Source organism: Eptatretus burgeri, chromosome 12 (genome assembly GCF_056783735.1).
Source record: "Eptatretus burgeri isolate ZD-2024b chromosome 12, Ebu_testis_v1, whole genome shotgun sequence".
Taxonomy (NCBI): domain Eukaryota; kingdom Metazoa; phylum Chordata; class Myxini; order Myxiniformes; family Myxinidae; genus Eptatretus; species Eptatretus burgeri.
In genome coordinates, this window is record NC_140972.1 from 70070665 (window position 1) to 70096803 (window position 26139).

General features: G+C 44.9%; 1 protein-coding gene across 3 annotated transcripts in view; it reads left to right on the forward strand.

Annotated features, from left to right (window-relative positions):
* The first annotated feature begins 12526 nt into the window (after positions 1 to 12526).
* The window catches only part of LOC147015879 (leucine-rich repeat transmembrane neuronal protein 3-like), a 262950-nt gene continuing 249337 nt past the window's right edge, over positions 12527 to 26139 (forward strand). Inside the window, exons 1-3 of one of the 3 annotated variants that reach the window (XM_085848447.1) lie at positions 12527 to 13439; positions 15293 to 16932; positions 17071 to 25096. In XM_085848447.1, the coding sequence (XP_085704573.1) occupies positions 13436 to 13439; positions 15293 to 16932; positions 17071 to 17160 (1734 nt within the window). In that variant the 5' untranslated portion in view covers positions 12527 to 13435 and the 3' untranslated portion in view covers positions 17161 to 25096. Of the gene's footprint in view, positions 13440 to 13511; positions 13588 to 15292; positions 16933 to 17070; positions 25097 to 26139 lie in introns of those variants that run through there. The other 2 variants (XM_085848446.1, XM_085848445.1) reach the window with 2 other exon arrangements.

The window sequence follows — 26139 nt, forward strand, 5'->3', positions numbered from 1 at the left end:
TATGCTGGACCTTGATTGAGATCGGCTGAGGCCCATGGTTGACATTGCACGGGGCCGGAACGCGCTGAGGAGGGCGTGCGCACGAGGTGGCTTGAGAAGGAAGAGTACGGCGCCGCCATCTTGCCACGCGGTGTGCTCGAGCTGGGACTTCGGATCCGTGGACATTCACCTGTTGCGAGCGACATTCGTGCTTTTGACACTGTCCTCTCGTCCATGAAACCTCACCAAGTACTCTGTCTTGTCTTACATGCATGCTGTTTGTCTGTCTGTCTTTGTCTACACGTTGTTTCAGGCATATTTCAGTAGCGTCCCCCTCAAAACCTGTAGTCCATGGTTCCCTAGTTAAGAACGGGTTGAGGATTGTTAATAAAAGCATTGTCCTGAATTTTGCTTGTGTTGTGATCCCCGATGTTCCCCAATAAATCTGGTTAATTCGTATGAAGTTGCCGCTATGGATTAATTTGTACCGCGTCGAGGAACGATCCGTTCAATTGGCATATAAAACCAAAAATGGTTACGGATTGGCAGAAAACGCTCGGCATCTGACAAAACCAGTCTGTAACCAGGGATTCTATTTTTGCAACTGGCAAGGTACAAGGATTACGTTGGTATCGCGATTGAATGTGCGTGACCTGGGGCCTGTGTTGAGCCGGCCGGCGTTATAGATCCCGGAGATGGCCGGAGTGGGTTTAGAATCCCTCGGTTGCTGAATCCTTCACAAAATATATATATATATATATATATATATATATATATATATATATATATATATATATATATATATATATATATATATATATATATATATATATATATATATATATATATATATATATGAATCCTGGTGTTGGCGCAGTGGTGAGGGCAGCAGCTTGGGATCCAAAAGGTCCTGAGTTCAAGCCCCGTTGGGCCACTGAATTAATACACCAGGGGGTTGACTCAGCCTGTCATCCTTCCGAGCTCGGCGAAATGAGTACCAATGTACTGGGCTGGTGTATACCCCGGTTAAAATAGGTGTACCATATCCCTGTGTCATAAGAGGTGACGAGGGTTGCGTCAGGAAGGGCATCCGGCGTAAAACATGTGCCAAATCATGATGCGGATCATACGGATGATTCGCTGTGGCGACCCCAAACGGGACAGCCGAAAGAAGAAGAAGAATATATATATATACATATATATATATATATATATATATATATATATATATATATATATATATATATATATATATTGTTATGGCTGTGGAAATTCGCAGAGCACCATATAGGTACTTAGTTCAGAGATGCCGATAACACTGAACAACAAATTTCAAAAAATATTTTTTACTGGAGATGTGTAAAGTGATTAAGACTAATTTGGGTACGCTGATTTCAAAAATCATAACCGTTTTGCTGTATCATGTCAGGATTTTCAGGAACAGAAATATTCCCATTGCCTAGAAGTCAGGATTTCAATGAAATTTACATATGTCTTTAACATGTCTATTTCGTACAATTGTTGTTAACTTGTGTTATATTTCTTTCTTTCAGATAAAGATGAGTAGGCGTTCCTGTACCAATCATCCTGACAACTTCTGTTATGTCTGTGGTCGGTATACCAAAAAAGATCAACAGCGAAGTATATCTACAGCAGTGAAAATGAAGGCCGCCTACTTTCACTACTTCGGGTGTAAGGTGGGGGACCAAGAACAGAGCTGGGCACCACACATCTGCTGCACAAGCTGTCACACAACCTTGACTCAGTGATTGGTGGGCAAGCGCGCGAGCATGCCATTTGCGGTGCCCATGATATGGCGTGAGCCGCAGAATCATCATGATGATTGTTATTTCTGCTGCACAAGCATCGCCGGCTTCAACAAGAAGAATAAAGGTCACATCAAGTACGCTGACTGCGTCTCTGCTCGTAAACCTGTGCCTCATGATGACGAGAACCCCGTTCCAACACCTCCAGCTGATCAGAACATAGCTGTAAGCAGTGGTGAAGAGGATGGTGATGATGAACCTTTTGAACCCGACACTCAAGAATCACACCTTCTGAACCAGGGAGACTTAAATGATCTTGTAAGAGATCTCTCGCTGTCAAAGGCGAAGGCAGAGCTGCTTGGATCAAGGCTGCAGCAGTGGAATCTACTTGAACCTAACACCAAGATATCCTTGTTCAGAGCACGTCACAGAGACATGGCTGAGTTCTTTGACATGGAAGACACGATGACATTCTGCAGTGACATCAACGGTCTGTTGAAAGAACTTGGGTGTGATCACGATCCTGCAGACTGGCGCCTCTTCATCGACTCGGGGAAGAACAGCTTGAAAGCTGTTTTGCTCCACAATGGCAACGAGAAACCATCAGTCCCACTGGCTCACGCGTTCGGCATGACAGAGACCTATGAGACTATGCGGCAGCTGCTTGATTCCATCAAGTACAATGACGTCAACTGGCACATCTGCGGAGACTTGAAAGTGGTGGCGCTGTTGTTAGGGCTGCAGTCAGGCTACACGAAATACATGTGCTTCCTTTGTCTCTGGGATAGCAGAGACGACAAGAATCACTGGACGAAGAAAGATTGGGAAGAGCGAAAAGAGCATGTACCTGGTCGACACAACGTGAAGCATGTCGCCCTTGTCGACCCAGCCAAGGTTTTCCTTCCACCACTCCACATAAAGCTAGGCTTGATGAAAAGTTTTGTACGGGCAATGGATCTGAATGGGCGTGGGTTTTTATACCTCAAGGAAAAGTTTGGCAACACCTTGTCGGAGGCCAAGATCAAGGCTGGTGTCTTTGTTGGACCGCAAATCCGACAGATTATGAAGGACGAAACTTTTCCGACAACTCTAAACCCCAAAGAGCTGGCAGCGTGGAGGAGCTTCAAAGCTGTGACGGACAACTTCTTGGGGAACGAGCGCGCGGACAACTATGAAGAAATAGTGCAGCAGCTGCTGGAGTCCTTCAGGAAACTTGGCTCCAGGATGTCCCTGAAAATCCATTTCCTACACCAGCACCTGAACTTCTTCCCTGACAACTTGGGAGCAGTCTCGGACGAGCACGGCGAGCGATTCCACCAAGAGATTTCACTCATGGAGACGCGTTACCAAGGGCTGCACAACCCAAACATGATGGACGATTTCTGCTGGTTCCTGCATCGTGAAACTGACACAGAGCAGCACAAACGCAAAGCCAAATGCCTAAAGCATTTTTAATTACATTCTAGTGGAGTTTTTCTGTAATTTCTATAATTTTGAAGCATTCATGATGAAATAAATGAATAAATGAATTTTTGTAAATTTCATTGAAATCCTGACTTCTAGGCAATGGGAATATTTCTGTTACTGAAAATCCTGACGTGATACAGCAAAACGGTTATGATTTTTGAAATCAGCGTACCCAAATTAGTCTAAATCACTTTACACATCTCCAGTAAAAATTTTTTGTTGTTCAGTGTAATCTGTGTTCAGATAGATTTCCCCACCGATGTCAAAGGGATATTTCTGTGATCAGGGCAGTGATCTTTGAGTTAGCCGTTATTCTTTTGCTATCATCATTTTGGACCAACCGCTTCACAACAACCACCTCCACCACCGCCATCGCTCTCACCAACCGCTTCACAACAACCACCTCCACCACCAACATCGCTCTCATCAACCGCTTCACAACAACCACCTCCACCACCAACATCGCTCTCACAACTGCCTTCACACAACCACCTCCTCCACAACTGACCTCACACAACCACCTTCTCCCCAACGCCAACCACAGCCACAATCTCCTAAACCGCATCTCCGCCAATACCCAACAACGAAACAACATCGCTTCACCTTCAACTTCGTGGGTGCTGCCATCTTTGCGCCAGCAACGGCGAGATCGCTGCAAACATACGCGGGGTTTCCTCGTTGTTCGCGACGGTGATTTCTACCACGTCCGCTCTCCCTTCAGCGTCGATGATTCCTACCATGTTCGCTCGCCCCAAACCTCGCCTCGGAATTTGGATCAGGAGAGCGAGAGGGGCGGAGCCAGTGTGGGTCAGAGGTGAAAGAGCGAAAATCAGTTCTCGCCTCACAAACCCTATAAAAAGGCGTGCAGAGTGCCAGTTCAGGCAGTCGAGTCGGTCAGGGTTTGGAGCGGTGTGAGGAGCGGAGCTCGAGTCCAGTGGAGGGCAGTGGAAGTCTGGGTTCGCTGAGGAGACGGAGCGCGGAGCACAGCAGGCCGGCCGTGCCACGCATAACGGCGCGTTCGTGTGGGACGTGGAGAGGTTGCCAGCCAGCAGCGAACGGTCCGAGGTGATCGAGCTTCGGGACAGTTCGAGCAGTGCTGAGGGACGGACGGGCTCTTAAAGAGAGCATTAACTCTGAAAGAGCAAAAGACCCATTGGTTCCTCTGAGGCTTTGCCGGCTGGGCTCGAATCACCAGGCTGTCAGACGAGGCCTGGGCCGGACCGCGATCACGGCAGCTGCCGTAGGGACTGGACGTCGCGGGTCGCCCCAGCGAGGTGAAGTTAACCAGCGCGGCCTGGCGGAGCCTCTGCAGTCTACACAGCTCTGTGCAATAAAGACCCAAAGAGGTCCAGTCTACCCCTCGTCTGTCCTGGGGTTTTTCCTTGCTTTTGAATGAATGTTGTGGCGCCATGTCCGCAAGTAGAACTGTAAAAGTGACTGTACCTTATAAATAGATTGTGGTAGCTCTTTGTCTTGCTCGCATCTTGTGCCTACCCCTATTCATTACGTCATTGTACAGTGTATTGCTTTTGTTTGCCTCTCCTGATTGCGTGCATGCCTGCATATGTGCTTATTCAATAAATGTGCTTGTTTAAATGTTAACCCGTTCGTTTCGTCCTCTTTCCCTAATTGGACTGCCATATTGAGTTCGGAATAGTAGCTGGCTTTTTAATAGCCGATAAAGTGATCGTGTCCAACGGGGCTGCGCGATAAATACCCCGCTCGGTTATCTCAAAAGGAAGCGAGGTGCTTAAGCGGCTCGTTTCCAAGCGGCACCGTTGAGGTAAAATCTCTCGGTAATCTACCCGCACACGTAATTAGGTAAATCGAAGATTTGGCGATCGGACCCTGTAGCGCGGGTGGAGTACGGACAAGGTTGTGGTGTGGTTAAAAACACACCCGTGGATGCTTTTCGTCGTTGATCCAGAAATCCGCGACTGGATTGTCCGTTCGGTGGGCGACGCGGCCGCTATTGTTTAAACGCGGTCGTTCGCACTTCGGCGGGTGGAAATCTGTAACACTGGTGTCCGGGAGTGGGATTAAAATCCATCCCGCTTCCAACCAAATTAACGGGAATCGGATCAAGGGTGTGCGAAGCGACCCTCCGTTCCCCCAAATTGCGAGCGTATAAATTATTCCGATCCACAAAATGGCATTTCAAGGCGAGCGGGGGCAGCGAGGATTATGTTTTAATGTAAAATCCATGACCCAGTACAAGATCGCCGTGCAGGACACTCCCGTTATGCAGGAGAAACCCGTACCAGAAGGTTGGGAAAGGCGTCAAATCCGTTCATCTGGTTCGTTTTATTTTTATAACCGCACCACGAATAGTAGTCAGTGGAAGCGGCCAGGGCAGGTGACAATGCAGCAGCTTATGGAACTCTCGCAAAGAATGATACAAAAAATGGATACAAATGCAAAGGAAATGAAAGAAATGAAAATCCAAATAAATGAAAATGCGTGCAGGATGGAAAACAAAATGGATACAAATGCGAAAAAAATGGAAAATAACATGGATGCAAATATGCAAACACTGCGGGGTGAGATGCAGAGCATGGGGTGAGGCCTACAGGTGGGCATAATCGCAATTTCGTGCAACGAAGCGCGGACGGTGGAGTGCAAAATGGCGGCGCCACGTTTTGGAGCGAACGAGCTTGGAGGGAGTGCAACGGCTGTCCGGCCCGCGATGGAAGCGGGGGAGTACAAAATAATACAGGAGACCCGTTGGGCGAGACTCGTGCAGGTGACAAAGAAAGTGACCGTGACACAGAGGGAAAAATCAAATGGGGTGACAGAGACGTGTACGAGACACATAGAGACGAGGGAGATAATAAAAGAAGTAAAATAAATAACAGAGAAAAAGAAGGAAATAGAAATAACAGAGACGCGGGAGATAGAAAAAGTAGAGGAGAGACTACACGATAAAGACGGGGTGAAAGACGAGCACACACACATGGAAGTCGTGGAGGACAATGAGTGGGAGCTCGGGGAATGTGTCATGACCCGGTGCAAGCAGCCAGATAGCCTCCTTCAGGAATGGAGGGAGACGTTTTTCCCCCTTGAAGCGAATCACGACCAGGTGGGTCCGGCCGTGCTGAACGAGGTAGAGGGGGCGAGTGCTGTTGACGGGTGCACACAGAGCTTGGGGGGTGTGAAGGCCCTGGGACCCCTTGTGGCACAAATCCCCAGCGTGATTGTTCCGGTATGTGTGTTTACAAGTGTGGCGAAATGTGTGCTGAAACGCACACATAGCGTGGGTGAAAGTCGGTGTGTAAAAGAAACCGCGTGTGTGAGTAATATGGTGTGCGTGGTTGCGAATGTGCCGAAATGCTTGCTTTCCAGCACGCATTGTGTAAATGAAACTCCCTGTGTAAGTGGAAGGCCGTGTGTGAATGGAACCACATGTGCAAGTGAAATGGCATGTGTGGATGAAGCACCGTGTGTGAGTGAAACCCCCTGTGCAAGTGGAAGGCCGTGTGTGAGTGGAACCACGTGTATGAATGAAATGGCATGCGTGAGAGAAACAGCGTGTGTGAGGTCGCTGTATGTGAGGGAGATGTCGGTTGGCATGCACGAACATGCAACCGCATGTCCCGGTGTGAATGTCATGTCGAGGTGTGTGCGCGTTCTTGGCACGTGGGAGTTTGTGCGCGAGAGTGCGACGAAGATGGTGCCTGACGGTGGACAAAGGCCGAGTAGCGGCCGTAGCTGTTTTGAGCACCGTGCCGGATTTGCACGGTATCGCGTTCGGGGTCCATGCTGTGTTTGGCACGAGGCCACCGCGTGCGCGGCTACGCGAGTGAAATCCGGTCCGGAAACGCTGCGGTGGATTCGAGCCGACCCCGCAGACGGACAGAAGGTAGGCTGGATTGTGAATTTGGATCGGATGGGTTCTCCACGCGAGCGTGTTTGTAAAGCTCCGACGAGTAGAGCACATGTGTTCACGTGGGGAACCCCTCAAAACGCGAGGCTTGCTTTTAATGCGCAGGGTGACGTCGTGGCTGCATGGTTGGAATTCCGCAGGAGGGGAACCCTGCCGGATGGTACCGTCCGAGAAGTGACGAGGTGCGCGAAACGTGAACAGCTGCCATGACGTCACGGGGAGAAAAAGTGCAGGTTGCGAGTTGCTGCGCTGGTGGCGCATGAAAATAAAAAAAAGAGAGCAAAGCAAGCCTCCCCGTTTCGGGTGAACAGGATTCCCTGGGCAAGGGGTGGAAGACCCCCTTGACGGGGCACAGGACGGAACGAGTTAGGGGGATGGGTTAGCTTTGTTAGACCGGCTTCATGGGGCAGGGATAAGTCCTCATGGAGCCTGTGGAATGGATTAGGTAGAGGGATTTTAGGATGGGAAATAATATTTGGAGACAAGGTCAGACTGAATGTGTAGTGGGGACGTAGCTTAGCTACGTAGATTAAAAGGATGTGCTACTAGTTTAAGGGATGACGAGGGGGCACGAGATAGTTATGGGATTTAGTGGGAAGAATGGCAGAGTTCAGCGAAGGAATGAGATTAAGTGGAAAATGAACATGATGAGTGAGTGAGGGCCAGCAGGCCTGTGTGTATGGAGCGAATGTGGTATGCATGGTGCGTTGAGTGATTGGGGGGAGGAGTGATTCCCACCAAGGTACCCTGGGGTCAGTGTAAAGTGAGTTCGTGGGTTAGTCAAATTGACAAAATGGAGGTCGTTTTGCTGTTGGTGGGAATGTAGGCTCGAAACCCATTTGGAGGGGCGCAGGAGCCCTGTTGACGGGCTGGGAGCGTGACTGCGAACTGTGAGTATCGCTTCGTGGGTACCCCGGGCACCGGGCTAGTCGGCAGCGGTAGGCCAAGGGCCCATGGGGGGCCGGGATAGTGTAGTGGGCATGGGTGGGCTCGCATGATGCTGGGCCCGGGGCGCCATTGGCCACGTGGGCGGTGCATTGGGCAAGGGCACCCGGGAAAGGAGCCCAGGGCGCCAGCCTGCCACGGGAGCATCGAGGGGGAGTATCCGAGTAGGGCACTCCCCAGTTTTTAGGAAGCTGGTAGGCTCAGAGACAGTTGCAGGGCCCGGGGGTGCCCTAATTGAACTGCCATATTGAGTTCGGAATAGTAGCTGGCTTTTTAATAGCCGATAAAGTGATCGGGTCCAACGAGGCTGCACGATAAATACCCCGCTCGGTTATCCCAAAAGGAAGCGAGCTGCTTAAGCGGCTTGTTTCCAAGCGGCCCCGTTGAGGTACAATCTCTCGGTAATCTACCCGCGTGAGTAAATAGGTAAATCAAAGATTTGGCGATTGGACCCTGTAGCGCGGGTAGAGTACGGCCAAGGTGGCGTGGTTAAAAACACACCCGTGGCTGGTTTTCGGCGTTGATCCGGAAAGCCGCGACTGGATTGTCGTTCGGTGGGCGAAGCGGCCGCTATTGGTTAAATGCAGTCGTTCGCATGCCGGCAGGCGGAAATCTGTAACAATATATATATATATATATATATATATATATATATATATATATATATATATATATATATATATATATATATATATATATATATATATATATATATATATATATATGTGTGTGTATTTTGGTCTGTCTGTTTGTTTGTCTGTCATGTTATAACTTGCGAACGGATTAACGGATTTCAAGAAATCGAACTACGGTGGATTCAGGGAATTCCCGGGAAGGTTTGTGATGAAAAAAAAAAATTTAATGTATTTTTTATGGGTACATTGGCACACGCAGCAAAACTGCAAACGCCAACTTGCGACGCTGGTTATCCCTGCACTCGGAATCCTTTTTCTTCTTGCTCTATTGATTAGCCACCACCGCAAAGATTGTTATTTCCATCAGCGAAGTGACGGATCTTATATTCTAGTTTCTTTATATCAGACAGCAATAAATGTCTGTTGATGCAAAGATACGTTTCTTCTTGGCCAAAAGCACATTCACTTGACGAGTTAGTCAGCCCCCACCCACACACATTCAAAGTCGAATAACTCCTCTGTGTGAGGGAACATCGCTTGTGGAAGTTTTTTATTTTTTAATCAGCGCAGCGAAATCTATGGGAAAGAACCATTTCCACGTAGTTTGCAATTGGGTAGCCCAAAAACGTTTTCCAAGCCATTTCCGAAACTAACAGATTGTGGCCTATTTGCCCTTTATATCATTTAAACCTTTCATTTTGTGAATCCTTCCAATTATTTGTGAATTTCATTCTGTACTCTATCTCATAACACCACACAACTATCCACCAGACCAGGTTTTTACCTCCTCCACCGAAGGCAAAGGAGGTTATATTTTCACCCCTTTCTGTCTGTTTGTTACTTGCAAAACGGAAGATTTTTCAAGTATATTGGTTAGTCAATTTTCTTATTCTGTATGTCTGTCTGTCTGTTTATCTATCTGTCTGTTTATTGCCTGCAGGTCACAATTTCAAGCTAATCTTCACGAAACTTCACCACATCGTAGAGTTTGTCAAAAGGGAAGAAGCTTATTCTTTTTGAGGTCACAAGGTCAGCATCGGCCAAAGTTCAACAACTTGGGTGTGATTTCTAAAATCCTCAATTTTCATCCGATTGACTTGAAATTTGAAGAGGATTTATATTTCAGGTCACTGAATTCGACTAGCCAATTATTTTTCAGGTCAACATCGGCCAAAAGGTCAAAATAGGCCGAATTCCTAAAATTGTCAGTTTTCATCCGATTGACTTGAAGTCTGAAGGGGATTTCTATTTCAGGTTACTGAATTCAACCACCAATAATTTTTCAGGTCAAATTTGTTTAATGGATTTTGCAAGTTTCGTGCTCTGCACGACGTCTTCTTGTTTGTTTGTTTGTTTGTGTGCAGGATATCTCAAAAAGTTGTTGACGTTTCCGGATGAAATTTTGTGGACATGTTGGGTGTGTGTGACAAGGAAGAATTGATTAGATTTTGGTGAAGATCTTGATCCAGATCCGGTTACTATAATTTTGTAGTGATTCTTCACCACTGAGAGATAGGGCCAAAAGGATATATAGCACAATATCTTTAGAAGTTGAAGACGGATTTGGATGAAACTTGGTGGACATGTTGGGTGTGTGACAAGGAAGAATTGATTCAATTTTAGTGAAGATCCGAATCTGGATCTGATATTTTTTTTAAAGTGATTCTTTACCATTGAGAGATTGGGCTAAAAATGGTACATACTACGATATCTCAAAAAGTTATGGACGGATTAGGACGAAACTTTGTGTACAGTTTGGGTGTGTGGCAAGGACTAATTGACTCGATTTTCGTGAAGATCTGAATCCAGATCTGGATACGAGAAATATTTAATTTTTAAAGTGATTCTTCATCATTGAGAGATGGGCCAAAAACGGTATAGTGCTGCCGAGCCTGATAATTCAAAAATGTATTTGGTCCGATATGTTCTCGTGGATCAGGCATTACGTGGCAGAGGTATGCGCTCTACCTCGTGCCCTTCTAGTTTTTCATGTGTTTGTCAGATTTGCAAAGCATGTATTGGATTGATTAAACATCATATTAAAGGGGTTTGAATATCTTAACCTGTTTTGGAGAAAAATAGAGACGTTACTTTTCAACACTCTTACGTACAATTACAATGTGAGTACGCTTATAACGTGCTACAATTGCACCATGAGTACATCTATTAAATACATACGAATGGAACGTGAATCAATACAATCAAACAAGACATGGCTATGTCATCAATCAATTGTCTAAACACCACACAAAACAGGTCTTGGCAAAGGTCTGCCATCTCTGATTGCTCTTCCTAGTTCTAATTGTAATACCATGACACAACTGTTTGAAACGATCAATTGAGCAAAGGGACGAAATATTGAACCGAGGAGAATTAGAGGTGCGTAATAATGTATTTCATTGCAAGTCGTGAACCAAAGCGTTATATTTTGATCAATATACCTGTCGATCGATATCTGTAGTACTAGTACTACTTCGTTGAACAACCCCACAATTATACCCACCTTGTGCTGTCAGTCAGGAACGTTTTTCTCCCAAGTCTTTCACAAACCGGCTGGCCAGGCCTGACGTTCGTCTGAAGATGGCAGAAATTTTGAATTTGTTCAGGGTGTCGGCGATAACTTGCCCATTCTTCATGAAATACACCATAGGATCTTTAAGACATGGGTTACCCGGCTTAATGTCCATCCGAGGGGCGGCTCACCTTTGTGACGCATCGCCTTAATTGCGAAGTACCAATCCGTCGGTTTTTCTCGCCGGGTCGGGAATCAAATCAAGGCTAGACTTCTGCACCATCCAGTTGGACATGTACAGGATGTTAGCATTTTTTCCTAATTGGAATATTTGCAAAGTAACGACGGGAACTAATTTTCTCAGTGATAACGATTGTCAATCGCAATGCATTGAGCACATACCTGCAATGGTGTTGATATCGATAACCTTCGAACTCACCTTGAAGACAAATCTCTTTATGTATATAATCGATGTCTCCAAAAACGATGACATCATTTCAAAAAAACTATTAAACATCATCATGTGCGATCTGTATGGCTATTACTACGTAGCTCAATGATATCTCCTTCGTCTTTAAACTTCTGACAGGTGGCCTCGAGTGACACGGCGAGCCTTACGACTTCTTTTGTGGGAGGGCAGAGGGGATGGATTCGCTGCAGTGAGCGGTGCATGAGGGCTGTGTGGTAGCTTACGAGATCCTCCTCCTGAATGCTGAGCAGGTTCCAGATAGACAGACACCTGTGCGTCGTGCATTGGAACATCAAGCGCAGATGCTCTGTTGATCTTATATAGATATAGTAAGTTGATGAATCAATTGTTGGCTATCTTTCTTCGCTGTTAAAAAAACGTCTTATCAAGGTTATTACAGGGTCATGACCTCGCTTATCTGATTGTCCTTCTTCAGAGGAAGAGAGAGAGAGAGGAAAATGGAGCATGTAGTTTCAGCCTCCGGGCAGTGTTCATTTGACAAACAGATTACGACAATGGCTTTGGTTGAGTTGAGCTTAAAACATCTTTCCATTCTTACCAATTGCTGCCAGTGTATTTTCTTTTATTTTTCGTTTTTATCAACTTAACTCGTTGCTTCTTGATTCCATTAGGAGGGCTGTGCATATCATTCATGAAAATTAGTCATCGTGTCTCCCATACGCCACGGTCTGGGAGATCTGCGCATTGTCAACGAGGTACAACTGAAAGTTGTGTGACAGTCAAATTTATTCCTAATACACAAACATACGGTTCGTTTGTGCTGCAGGACAACGGGATGGGAGGGATGTCGGGAGGGGTGTCTCAAGGGCTGTCTGAAAGCATTTGCCGCCAATGCAACCAAAACGGCAGACACGCATTTATCCTTTAATGTCGAGCAACACTGCCCTCTGTCTGGAGGAGATGGAAACAGAGCAATGTGGTTGGTCGAGAGGAGGAGATGTAGGCAACGGGGAGGAGATGGAGAGTGATGCGTGCAGAAAGGAGGGGATGCCGGAGGAGGAGGGGTCGTGATTGTGGTTCTGGTAGTGTTGGTAGAGGTGGGGAAGTATAGGGGGAGGGGGCTGGAAGAGCAGGTGTAACTAGATCTTGAAGAGACGGACATGAGGAAAGTGTTCGCTGTGAGTGTGCCTGCACTCCAGGAGTGGCAAAAGCTTTCTGCTGAGATCCTCAAGATTGGAAGTATTGGGGCGGGGAGGGATCGAGGCAAACACCCTCTGGGGCACAACCCGCTGCCAAGGGACTGAGAGAGCGAGGATGCGACACGCTGCTGGAATGCCAAGCGGGGAGCCAATGCAAAGGCTGTCCCTGAAACGAGAACTCGCAGGAGCCACGAGAAGGATGCCCGATTCTCAAGGGGCCGGAACGCTTTTTGCTACCATGAGCTGAAGAACAGGACTTTTTCTAACCCCGAAGGAAAAGAACCCAAGACCATTTGCGGCGCACTGTGGATGTTTATATTATATTTTTTTTTTTCTGATGGCTTAACGGTGATGGCATCGAATTCTAATTGCTTTCTTGCAGTTTTTCCGAAGCACAGAAGAAATGCAAACAAAGGCTGCGTTCATCGCTTGACTTAGGACTCTTATCGAAACCAGCCTGCTGGGCTCGAGTGGAGCTCAAGTTTGTGTTTTTGTTTCCCTCCCACAATTCTGTGGAGGAATAATATATCATAGTTTTTCGAGGTCGGGGCACAAGTTGGCGAGGTCATGGAGACGTGACTTTCCAGTGATTTCTGAAAGAGAGTCCTGCGTGTGAATTATGGGTGAGTACCTACAAATCCCCAATTTCATCTCTCACCAACCACCCAACCACCATCCTCTCTCTCCCACTGCAGAATACTCAGCTTGCCAAGGGGACTCCGAGGAGCATCTACGTGTCGCGTGCCTCACTATTAAAGGAGTTTGTTCAAAGTAAGAACAATACAGTACAAAGAATGCATTCCTTCACTCGAGGGAGACAATTCGACGACCATTGCAATTTTTCAAACTGGTTGAAATTGGCGTCACTGCTCCGAGGCGTGATTTCATTGTGCGGTCTAAAAATGTGAATTGTTATTTTATTTTATTTTATTTTTTTGTTCTATTTGTTCACGTGTTCTTTAACCTTTTGTGTTTTCTTTGACATTCATCAAGATGCATTGACCGGTACTAACAGTGCGCATTTCCATTGTTAATGTAAGGAACTGTTTGCCAAGCATTCGGAACAGATATATTGACGAGTTTACTCGACCAACAAAGCTTAACAAAACCTGTTAATCTTGTGCTTTTGGAAGGCTTATTTATTTATTTATTTATTTTTGAGCATGGCACGTACAATGTCATTTTGATGTATCCTCTTGTTTATACTTTATACGTTGAGGAAAAGTAATATTTAATAACAATAATAATGATGATAATAATCATTAATTTTAGCTCATGAAAGCTTTGGATTCCAATAGCCGTGCTTAAAATGATCATCGTATCGTGGAATGATGAAAAAAGATCAATTGAATCGTAATTTCATTGAAAGTACAAGGATTAGATGTGTCGTATTATGTTTTCAACATATATCATGTTCTTCAATCATTAGCACTTCTGTTTTTTAAAAAAAAATCTGAGAGTGAATACTACCACGGCCAAGACTGAAATGAATATGGAGTGCTCATTTGTCCTACTGAACACTATTCTACAAAGCCCAAATGTGTGCATTGCAATTCAGCCGATCTGAAAGGACATGCAGTGAAGAACGTTGAGGCTCTGTGGGTAGCCGTGCACACATGCCGGGTTGAGATTGATGACAATCGATTTGGGTATCTACGTCTGAAGTCCTGAGTAGAAACAATCCGGCGGATGGTTGCTAGCTGTTGAACGATCCTTTATTGCAATCCCATTTGTTAGATGTCAGTGCCCAGCCATGCACATCGTTATTGTAATTGCCAACCTATAGCAAATGTACACTCTTGCCAGTCAGATGCATTGTCTTCGTAGAATTTTTTCCCAATGTCCAAGTTTCATCACAGCTAAACGGTTTGGTTAAATGGACGTCGCACGATACATTTTTCTTTCCTGCAACACATTACGCTTGCGTGGATCCACATGACTATTCACTCTCCCTCATTGTAGTCGCTGGAGAAATCCCGTGAGGAAAAATGCCACAGAAAATCATTCCTCCATTTTTTTTGTAGAAATCGTTTACCCTAACACTCAAATAGCTGTGATGGTAACACTCCAGTCTGTCCATCAACTCATTTGACACCCTTCTGCTTGCGTGACCTAACATTTACAGAATGAATGAGCTGGATATTGGCAGATCTGAACTAAATGTCTCGGGAGAGGATGTGCATGATCTGGCATGTGTGGGCTCTATTTAACCCTCAAGTCTATCTATTTGTTATTCACCTTCCCCCAATCCTTCCAAAATTCACCTTTGAATCTCATCACCAGCCCACTTGACTGCCTGCCACCCACCACTGCCCTGTGCTGCCAGTTTCATTTTCCACTACCTCCTCCTTGCTGTGCCAGTCAGGCACATGTCACTCTCCCTCCTCCTTATTTCCACTCAGCCAATTCTCCCTCTTTCTCCCCAATCCTGCCCTATCCTTTTGACTTCCTGACCTCTGCATGCACGCCATGGCAGGGAAGTGCGGCGCGGGTCGCTGGACATGTTCGATGACTCGCTGGTTGCTCCTGCTGGTACTGCACAGTGCCAAATGTGCCTGCCCTGAAGAATGCCGCTGCGAGGAACGCATTGTGTTTTGTGAGTCCCGCGCATTGCGTGAGATTCCACTCAACATATCGGCTGGCACACATGGCCTGTCTCTTCGTTACAACAGCTTGAAAACTGTGCCTCAGGGGCAGTTTGCTGGTGTGCAGCAACTAACATGGCTTTACCTTGACCACAACAACATTCAGGATGTGACTGCTGGAGCCTTTCAAGGAACACGGCGCCTCAAGGAGCTAATTTTGAGTTCCAATAAGATAACACGGTTACCTGTTGGCGTTTTTCATCCACTGGTCAATCTGCGGAAACTTGACCTCTCTTATAATCAGCTGGAAGCCCTGGCTGCAGCACAGTTCAATGGACTGCGCAAACTGCAGGCTTTGAACCTACGTTCCAACCAGCTGCGCACATTGCCTGTACGTATTTTTCAGGAATGCAGAGCTCTGGAAGTACTAGATTTGGGATATAATCGGGTGCGTGTGTTGGCCCGCAATGTCTTCACTGGCCTTGGCCGTCTCATGCAGTTGCATCTGGAGCATAATCATTATAACAAGATCAACCTGGCACATTTCCCCCGCTTAAGTAACCTGCGGACATTCTACTTGCAGTGGAACCGAATTACCATGATCACCATGGAGCGTCTCTCGTGGACCTGGCACTCGCTTCATACTCTTGACCTATCAGGAAATGAGCTTAAAATCATCGGCCCACTTGTTTTTGAGTCCCTTCCAAACTTAAGGAACTTGCGCCTCGATTCCAACCGTCTGTCTTCTATTCCATCATATGTCCTGTCTGCTTGGAGAAACCTCGTCTCCATAAGCCTACCCGGAAATCCATGGGACTGTGGCCGCAACGTTTGTGCTCTGGCAGAGTGGCTGCAGGAATTTGGAGGGCGACAAGATGGTGATTTGCTTTGTGGTGCGCCTGAACATCTTCAAGGTCAAAGCCTCACAGAAGCCATCTCTAGTGGACAAGGAGTCTGTTTACCAGCAGCTGCATCTCCATCACTAACTTCACTACCTCCCTTGTTCGGAGGCTTCTCAACATTTCAATCTGAAACTAATAATGACACCATCTATTTTGGTGAAGAATCATTATCAACATCATTTACATCTCCTGAGGAATTGGTCACATCAACAGCTGGTTGGGACATCAACGCAGAGGATGGAAATGAGCAAGCTTCACTCTACAAAATTCTTGCGGGAAGTGTGGCGCTGGTGCTCTCCGTTTTGATCATCCTTCTGGTTGTCTATGTCACATGGAAACGTTACCCAGCAAGTCTTGGAGAGCAGCTACATCCTGGAGGAGTGCAAGAACCATCCAGAAGACCACAGCACCATCGTCGCCATAGTCCCCAGCCCAAAGAAAAGACAGCAGTAGGTGCTCTTGGTCGTAGAAACCGAAAGGCTGAGAGTAAAGGGAGTCATCAAACTGATGGGCTGGTCATTGCGCAGGAGTACTATGTTGACTACAAGTCATCCGAGCCTGAGACTGGAGAGCTGCTCGGAAATGGAAGTGCGTACATGCTCCAGTCTGGAGGTACAAGGGACTGTCCGGTGAGTTACCTTCTTACATAAATAGCGAAGAACTGTACATTGAGCATTGCACAAATTGTGTTAACATGAGACTCATTATCATTCATTCTGATTAGTAATACAATGTCATGTTATTTATTTACCCATTCTACCTCATAGGTGTTCCATTCCAAGGGGAATTCATACTGCTTCGAGAAGTTATATGTTATTCGTAATCATAATATAATATCCATTTTCCATCCAGAGTGACGTCAAAATCGTTTAAAAAAAATATTCTTTTCTTATTCACTTTAATCTCAGGCACATATAATGGACATACATCACATTAAGATGCTTGGAGCTTGGACATAAATCACTTGTGGGACCAAGACATTCAGAGGAGACATCAGTGTACTTTTACATGAATGGCATGGACAACCAGAATTGTATACGGGATTTGAGCTTCAGTCCCTCACATCATGAGCCAGGGGTTAGGAAGAGAATGCAAACCAGCAAACAGGTTTGGTTTCTCAGACAGCTTTCCATTGGACGTAGTGAGAAGGCTCGGTGCTCAGGGTTGTTACTCATTCGTGCACAAACTCATGTTCACGAGTTTTAACGCATGTGGTTGATCAAACTGCCTCTGAACATTTAATAAACAGGCATCACAATCTCAAAGTCAAGGTCTCGGAAAACAAAAGGAGCTCTTCAAACGAATGTATATTTTTTCACAATGTGGTGTGTTGAAACCACCTTGAAGATTGTATGCGTTTTATGTATTATGGGGAGAAAATGACGAATCATAAATGTGAAGCAGAAAATAAATAATCGTCCCGGACAAAGAAACATGGAAAAAAAAATTAGTCCTCGCTGATATTCCAGGGAGAAAATATACTTTGAGGTACAGTTGTAGTTATGAAGTTGGAAGGCTGAAAAAAAAGTCTCATCTTTTCTCTAAAATCCTTTAATATCCATGGGATTAAGCTATGTTTTCCCACCATTGGAATTACCCTCAACTTTCTTGACCAAAACATCGCTCCCCAGGATGTAGTTCCAATCTCAAAAGCCTTCAGCCTCATTTTCAAAACCCTTTGTAGTTGCCTATTATTATTATTATTATTATTCAATATGAATTAATTCATATCTTATAGACTGTTAGGGAATGCTGTGTTTGTGATGTGCTGGGTGAACAGGTAAGTGACGTGTCCATTATCATCAGATTAAAACCTTTGTGTGGTTCGGTGTCAGCAGGAGGGACTGCATCATGGAGGACGCTTCTTCAGCAAAGACATTAAGCCGGTTGTCCTCACAATGTGGATGTTACAGATATTTCACAAAAGTCGAAACTTTCACAATTGTTCTCCTTTTCGCCAGAATGTTTCCAAAATCTTTAATGCCATTTATGGGTCATCTTCAGGTTTGCCCCCTTGCCTCGTCGTTTATACGGCTGTTCTTGGGCATAGTTTCTGTAGAGAGACCACAATAATGCTCCACGAGTTGAGAGTCATCACTGTGATATTAGATGAGTTCCTTTTTCCTCTGTTTGTGGTCTCATCTTTATATAATGGGTTTGGGGAAATATGCTGGACGAGTCCATTAATAAAACGATCATTTAATCTCTGTAAGTAGTTGCAGAATACGAATAGTTTTCATTAATGATCTATTTGTAGTTTAAATGCTACAAACATCCTATTGCCCACCGGAGAGGTTAAGCATAATTATTTCAACACAAACTAAGTGCAATCTGCGAGTCATGGAGCTTAGTATCAAACAAGTCATGCCAGTTGTGCCCTTACAATGACTGATTGATTCATTTTCTCAAATCAACCAGCTCATAATATGTAGTAGAAAGTTCACAATAACATATATATGTGACTTTCATTTATTTCAAGATTTTCCAAGAAGTTATAATGAAGGTTCTTGTAAAATGCACCATCAGTCTGTGTGCTACAAACTGTGGATAACCTTGCACCTCTGCGGAGGAAATCCGAGGCCTGTCGAGGTTGTTAGGCATAAGGTCATTGTTAGAGACTTCACCCTTGCCTGGACGGCAGCCAAAGACGGTGGGAAAAGTTAAATAAGCCTGGATACTGCGACTACAATGAAAATCGTTACACTCCATGGAATCATCATTCCTACAAATGTCCTGAGTGCAATGATGTTAACCATTGATTGCTGCAGGATACAAAAATGCCTAAAGTTTTTTGGAAATTATTTTATTTTATTTTATTTTATACTGAAGCTAACAATATTGTGAAGAAGAATGGAAAAAGTAAGGTGTGAAAGATGTTGTCCCTGCCCCAACCCTCTCCAATCCCCCCCCCCCCCCGATATACCATATACAGTACATGTCATCCTTTGTATATTTGTTCAGTGTACTGAACATTTTATATTTGAAATTGTCTGTGTTACTGGGTTTATTTTTGTAGTCAAAGTCCAGGCTTGTTGAATAGCTAGTACATTGAACATATCAGGACACAACAGGACAAAATGGATGGATACCAGAAAGAGGGGTGAAACACCAACAGTGGAGTTGAAGGCCAAGATAGAGGCAGACTTGGAAAAGCAATGGGTGTGGGGAGGAATTTGGGAAGGGGGGTGGAGGAGGCAGGAAAGGATGCATGGGGTCGACAAGATGGATACTGAAGAAAACTGGTTGGAGGGGGGGTGACAAAGCATGCAAAGAGCAGAGGATGCAAGACGAAAAATAAGGCAGTAGAAGACAGAGAGACCACCTACCTGTCTGTGAGGGAAAAGTGAGAGGCCCATTGACTCAGCTTCCTCATGGGACATTCCAATAACTTTGAAGGCCTTGATTTCCATGGCATCAAGCTGAGCAAGATGTGAGATGGGAGCCAGCCCAAAGGGGATAGCGGTACTCCATCAAGCTGCAGATGAAAGCCTTGTCGGTGCATTGGAGTTCAGGTGTGCTAATGAAGGACTTTGTACAATGGAGGATGCCCAGTCGGCAGTTGGCTTTGAAGGCCAACTTTGGAGGCCAATATAGTTTGCCCAAGAAAGATCATGCCTGATAGTGCCCAGGAAAGAGCATGGCTGTTTGCCATAAACTGCATCAGTGTGTAGGCTGATGATATGAAAGAAATTGAAATCTCCCATGATGAAGCTGAGTCAATGGGCCTCTTAATTTGACATCGCCGACAGGTCAGCGGTCTCTCTGTCTTCTACCGCCTCCTTTCTGCTCGTTCCCTCTGCCATCTCTGTGCTTTGTACCCCTCTTCCCAAGCTGCTCACCCCCCACATTCATCTACAGGCTGTACGTGATCCACCATTAACCCTTTCTAGTGAAACTGCTAAAATTGTAGAATAACTGCTCACTTCCACTCATGTGTTCCTCTTTTTCCTGCCTGTCTGTGAAACAAACTTCCACATTCTCTTCAATGTCATTATTACCTCCAGGTCTTCAAAACAGCTGTTCACCACTATCTCAGATCATCTCCCATCCAAAACCATTTTGTTTTCTACCAACATTAACCCCCACTCTCAAAAAAAGATAAATGCCATGTCAGCTGAAACGACAGAGCATACACAGGCTCGGGTTGAGGATCAACGTGCAAGACAAGCAGCCTCCAGGGCAGCATGTTTGGCACCCACAGAATGTGAAGAATTTCAACACAATCCAGCCAACAACGACAGCAACCATCCACAGTTGGAAAATGGATGAATGGAAAAAATTTGCTCACACTGTGTTGCTCTCAACTGGACTGCAGAAAGTCTTCTATTATAATAAATATCAGTGTGTCTCCGTCCATCAGTCCATCCCTTCCATCTCTTCCATAACTCCAAAACCATGAAACCTAGTGGCCCCAAACTTTGCATGCATACCAAGGAAACTCCAAGGTGGTGCATGAATGAAAACTGGGTGTTTGTGTTTATTCAAACACCCCTTTTGAAGATAATTTCTGGGGTGCTCTTCACAGAAAACCAAAATAAGCCTTACTAAGATGGCGTGCCGCCATCTTGGTCAGCCCTCTGTCAGCTCGCAAGAGTCTTTAGGCACCATGTTTTGGCCTGTTCAACAATGCCTTGGCTTGGAGCATGTATCCTTTGGGGGGGGGAGAAGGGGAAATGGAGAGTGAATAGAACCATTCCAAAAGTGATACATATCCAAACGATCCCCCAAATCAACTAAGCCAAGTATTAAATCAATGTAATAACATAGATGGATTTAATCCATACCATTCTAACAAAATATATGGAACATTAAGCATTTTATTATTATTTTTAAAATGATAGGTGGCAAGTGGCACCAGTGATCCACCATCTTGCACTGGTTTCAGTGAAACAGCTGGTGTTCTGTTATGCCTTCATCTGCAATCAGGCATTCCCACCAGTTAAAAGTGACCAAAAGCATCACTTGCCACAAGTAAGGGAACTTAATTTTATTAAATAAGATTTTGAAATGTTTAACGATGTTATTATTATTTTATTATTGTTTGGCTCTCGGCGGTGAAGTTTCAACTCTATAGTATTTGCCTGATCAGAGTTGCCGATTTGGTTTATGTTTGTACTGATGTTTCATTTATCATGTTAACGTATATTGTTGTAATCACCAGTAAAGTGATTCACAGTGATATTGAGCCATTGTATGATTGTGTGTGTTTTGTTTTAAGGCATTGTCTGCAATGAACATTGTTATGGACTATGTCTGCAATGAACATTGTTATGGCCTTTGTCTGCAATGAACATTGTTATGGCTTTTGTCTGCAAAGAACATTTTAATGGACACTGTCTGTATGGAACATATATATGGACTCTGTCTAGATTCTAGAAGAAACATTGTTATGGACTCTGTAAGGAACATTGATATTTAAACAATCCCTGTTCCATCACAATCCCACAACAAAAGGAAAATGTCAAAAGATGTCATGATGTTAATCCATAAGAGGATTGTGGTGTCCTATTGTGGCATTGTAATGTGGTGACATTCCTACCTTGTTTGGTTGATTTTTTTTTGAGATTTCATCCCTCTATGTTTTTACTTTTTTTTTTAATTATAGTGCAAGGCAGAACCATTCAAGGAATGACACACGAGCATCAATAACTTGAACACAATTCAATCATGAACCATGAGCCAATGGAGTGTTTTGAGGGTGGGTGTGACATGGGTTCTACAAGAGAACAGTGTGACAAGATGTGTGGCAGTATTTTGTAACTTATGGAGTCAGACAAGTTGTGTGTTCGGAAGTTGATACAACAGGGAATTACAAAAATCTCGATTGGATGAAATAAGAGAAGAACAAGTTTCTCAACGGGTTCGATATTCAGGAATTACACCAAAGTTCCTCAATTGGAATCACTGATTTACAAATGCTTAAGACATGATTTGACATCGACATGGATGAGTCATACATAACACCAAGGTTCATACAAGCATTTATAGAAGTGTTCACGGAGTCACCTATGTTTATATGAAACACATGTATCTTAGCGAGTTGCAATTTTAAACCAAAGAAGACAAGTTCAAGTTTGTGATTGTTCACATTTGAGTGAATTTGAACTCATCCAAGTTCTCACATCTTGGATGCAGGCTTCAAGTCAACACAGGGTATTCAGCACATCATTCTGGTCAGGGGCAAAAGATACATAAAGCTGAACATCATCAGTGCAGCAGTAATAGTTGATATCGTGATGTTGTAGCACGTGCTTGAGTCCATTCAGATATATTGCAAACAGCGGTGGTCCACCGACAGATCCTTGAGGAACCCCGCAACTTAAAAGGACAGGGCCGGATTTCTCATAGTTTACACATACCAACTGCTGATGTTCACAAAAGTAAGACTTGAACCAGTCCAAGGCACAATCACAAACACCAAGTGATAACACATTTGCAAGTATACCATGTTCGACATGTCAACGTCTGCTGAAAGGTCTTACCACAGCTGTGATATTTCCAACATCTGTCTTAATCAGGATATCATTAGATAAGTTGACAAGAAGAGTTGCATCACTGTGGTTTGCACGAACACTGCCAATTGTCAAGTCGATAGTTTTTCCGGAAGGAACTCTGACAATCTTGAGAAGGCAACACGTTAAAGAATTTTAGACGAGAAAGGAAGCCTAGAGATTGGGCTATAGTTCTGGAGAGATTCTGGATCAAACAATTGCTTCTTTAGTAGTGGGTGTACCTTAGCCAACTTCAGTGCTGTTGGACGTTCTCCACTCTGTAAACGTAAGTTGATTATTTCAGCAATAAATGGAGAAATGACAGTAGCACATTATTTTATAAACTTTGTGGGAGTGGGATCAAGCTCACATGATTTCACTGGAGTATTGCGCATGAGTGACTCAATTTCATCTGAGGTGGTAGGCTCTCATGCTTGAAGTTCAGTTTACTTTTGCGATGAGTATGTGGAAACATCGCGAAAGAGACTGTTATGAAGAGTCAATCATGGTGGCAAAGAACTGGCATAAAAGCAGTGCAAGAGAATTACTGTATACATGAGTAGGAAGTAGAGATGACTATTTGCAATTTAAAAGTTGATTTGTGACATGGAATACATTATTGGAGTCATTCTGCAGTCGTCAATCATTTGGTTGTAGTGGACACATTTAGATTTACGAAGAAGAGAATTAACATGCTGTTTCTGGTTTGTTTTTTATGTATTTTTTGTTTTGGTTTACATACAATGTGAAGGCTTGAAAAAAGCTAACACACAATGTATAACAAGGGAGCAGGAGACAAGAGTGATGGGAGAGGGAAGCACAAAACAGTGGGGAACAGAGACATTTGGAGATCTGTGGAAGAGAGAGAAATGGGGCAGGGAACATGGGGTAAACAAGAGGGACTTTCAGGATGGAAAGCAAGGAATATGAAGGAGGTGGGATTGGGGTGGATTAACGGGGGTAGAAAAGATAATGGTTTTGGATGGGGGAAGATAAGAGATGGTGGTGAACAGCTGTTTTGAAGACCTGGAGGGAAGAGTGGGATTGGAGAGAGTGTGGGAGTTTGTTCCAAATGTGGGGAAAAAGAGAAATGAAAGAATGATAGTGGGCAGTGATTCTTGATTTTGGTGGTTTAACCAGAAGGGGGTTGCTGATGGACCTTGAGCACCCTGTGGAAATATGGGGGTGGGCAAATAGCAGACAGATTAGAGGGGGGTAAGGCCAGAGAGTAGACAGTAGAAGACAGAATGACCATCGACCTGCCTGCAGTGAGAGAGTGAGACACCCAAAGACTCAGCCTCATCGCGGGAGATGTCAATGATCCAAAATGCCTTGGTTTCCACAGCATGAAGTTGAGAAAGGTTGGAGGCAGGAGCATCAGCCCAGAGGGGAGAGCAGTACTCCATCAGGCTGTGGACAAAAGCTTTGTAAGTGGTCAAGAGCTCAGGTGGGCCGATGAAGGACTTTGCACGATGGAGGATTCCCAGTCGGCGACTGGCTTTGAAGGCCAGGTTTGAAATGTGGCTTTCCCAGGAAAGGTCATGTCAGATAGTGAGACCCAGAAGCTTGAAAGAAAGGACTTCTTCCAGAGGATTGTTGAGAAAGTGGATGTGGGGATTTTCAAAACGGTCCTTTCGGAGAGACATAGTGAGAGTGTGAGATTTGTCCAGATTGAAAGAAATGTTCTACGTGTTTGACCAGTTTCAAATCCTTGATCTTTTCAAATCCAAATCCCCCATCCCATTCCAAATCCTAAATCTTTTCTACCCCTGTTAACCACCCCCGTTAATCAACCCCAAGCCCACCTACTTCAAATTCGCTGCTTTTCTTCCTGAAAGTCCCTGTAGTGTCCATCTTGTTTACCTTGTGTTCCCTGTCCCATCCCTCTCCCTTCCACAGATCTCCTAATGTTTCTGTTCCCCACTGCTTTATCTTTCCCACTCCTGCCCCTCTTGTCTCATGCCCCCCTTGCTGTGCGTTGTGTGTTAGCTCTCACACGAGCCTCAACAAGGTATTCAAAAAAAAGAGATAGCCCATATTTATGTACAACTAAAATGGCCACCATTAGGCCATCTTGGATCTGATGTCGAAAAAAATGACGTGTATATGTATATCATACCATCATGTGTTGTCTTTGTGCCAAGTACAAATAAAATCGGTCCATACATCTTCGAGATATGGTTGTGGACGCACACATGGACACGAAAATAGACTAAATCCCTTAACCCCCATTTCGAACTCAGTCCAGTGGGGACTAATACACTTGACCTGGAAACTGCACAAGACCAAAATGAGAGAACTATGTGAGCCTATAATTGTGTTTACATTAATCTATTTCCAAAACCTTGTCGCTCCAATCATATATATATATATATATATATATATATATATATATATATATATATATATATATATATATATATATATATATATATATATATATATATTGTTGCGAATTCGTGCTCGCCGGCGTGCGAACGGCCACATAACTCGAATCGCAGCACGTCGCCCACCGGACGGACAATTCTGTCATGACCCTCTCGGACTAACGCCGGGAGCTAGTCACGGGTGGGCCTTTCGGCCTCACCACGATCGTACAAATCAGCCCCCCGCGTGGGATAGGGTTGTTCGCCAAATTCGACCTACCTAAGTACCCACGCGGAGGGTAGACCAGGCGATCGCACCTCGCCGCAGGTCGACTCCGGACACGGGCCACTTAAGCGACCCATTCCATACTATTGGGATAACCGAGCGGTGTTATCGTCGGCCTCGACGGTTCCGATTAATTACCGGGCATATTAAGCCCACGACCAACCCTTTACGTGAAGCAAGATGGAGATTCAATTAAAGAAAAGACGAAGCGAAACGGGAAAACAGTTCAACATGATGCACATTTATTCCGCGGCACACGGAAAGCACACATATACAATTAAATAGAATGCACATAAAGCAATTGCAACAAAAGAAACACAACAATGCAGATCTACAACCGACTACGCGTACACACGGCAACACTTACACAGTTTTACTTCACCAGACTGGCACCACACACACACGTTTACACAGAAGCAAAAGAAAAGGGCCACCCTCAAAGACAAGGGGGCAGACGGGGCCTGTGGGCCAATATTTGCGTGGGACCTGAAAGAGCGGACAGGTCCGCAAGACCGGGTGGGTCCTACCCGTGTCTTTGTGATGAGCCGCAAATGTGGCAGTGCGGCGGTGCCCCGACTTCGTGCTCCTTCGCGGGTTTCGTTGGCACTGCTTGGAGTGGGGTGGGAACGGGGCCCCCTTTTCGCACTATCTCAGCGTGGGGGAAAAAGGGGGGGGGAATTGTTGATGCTCTGG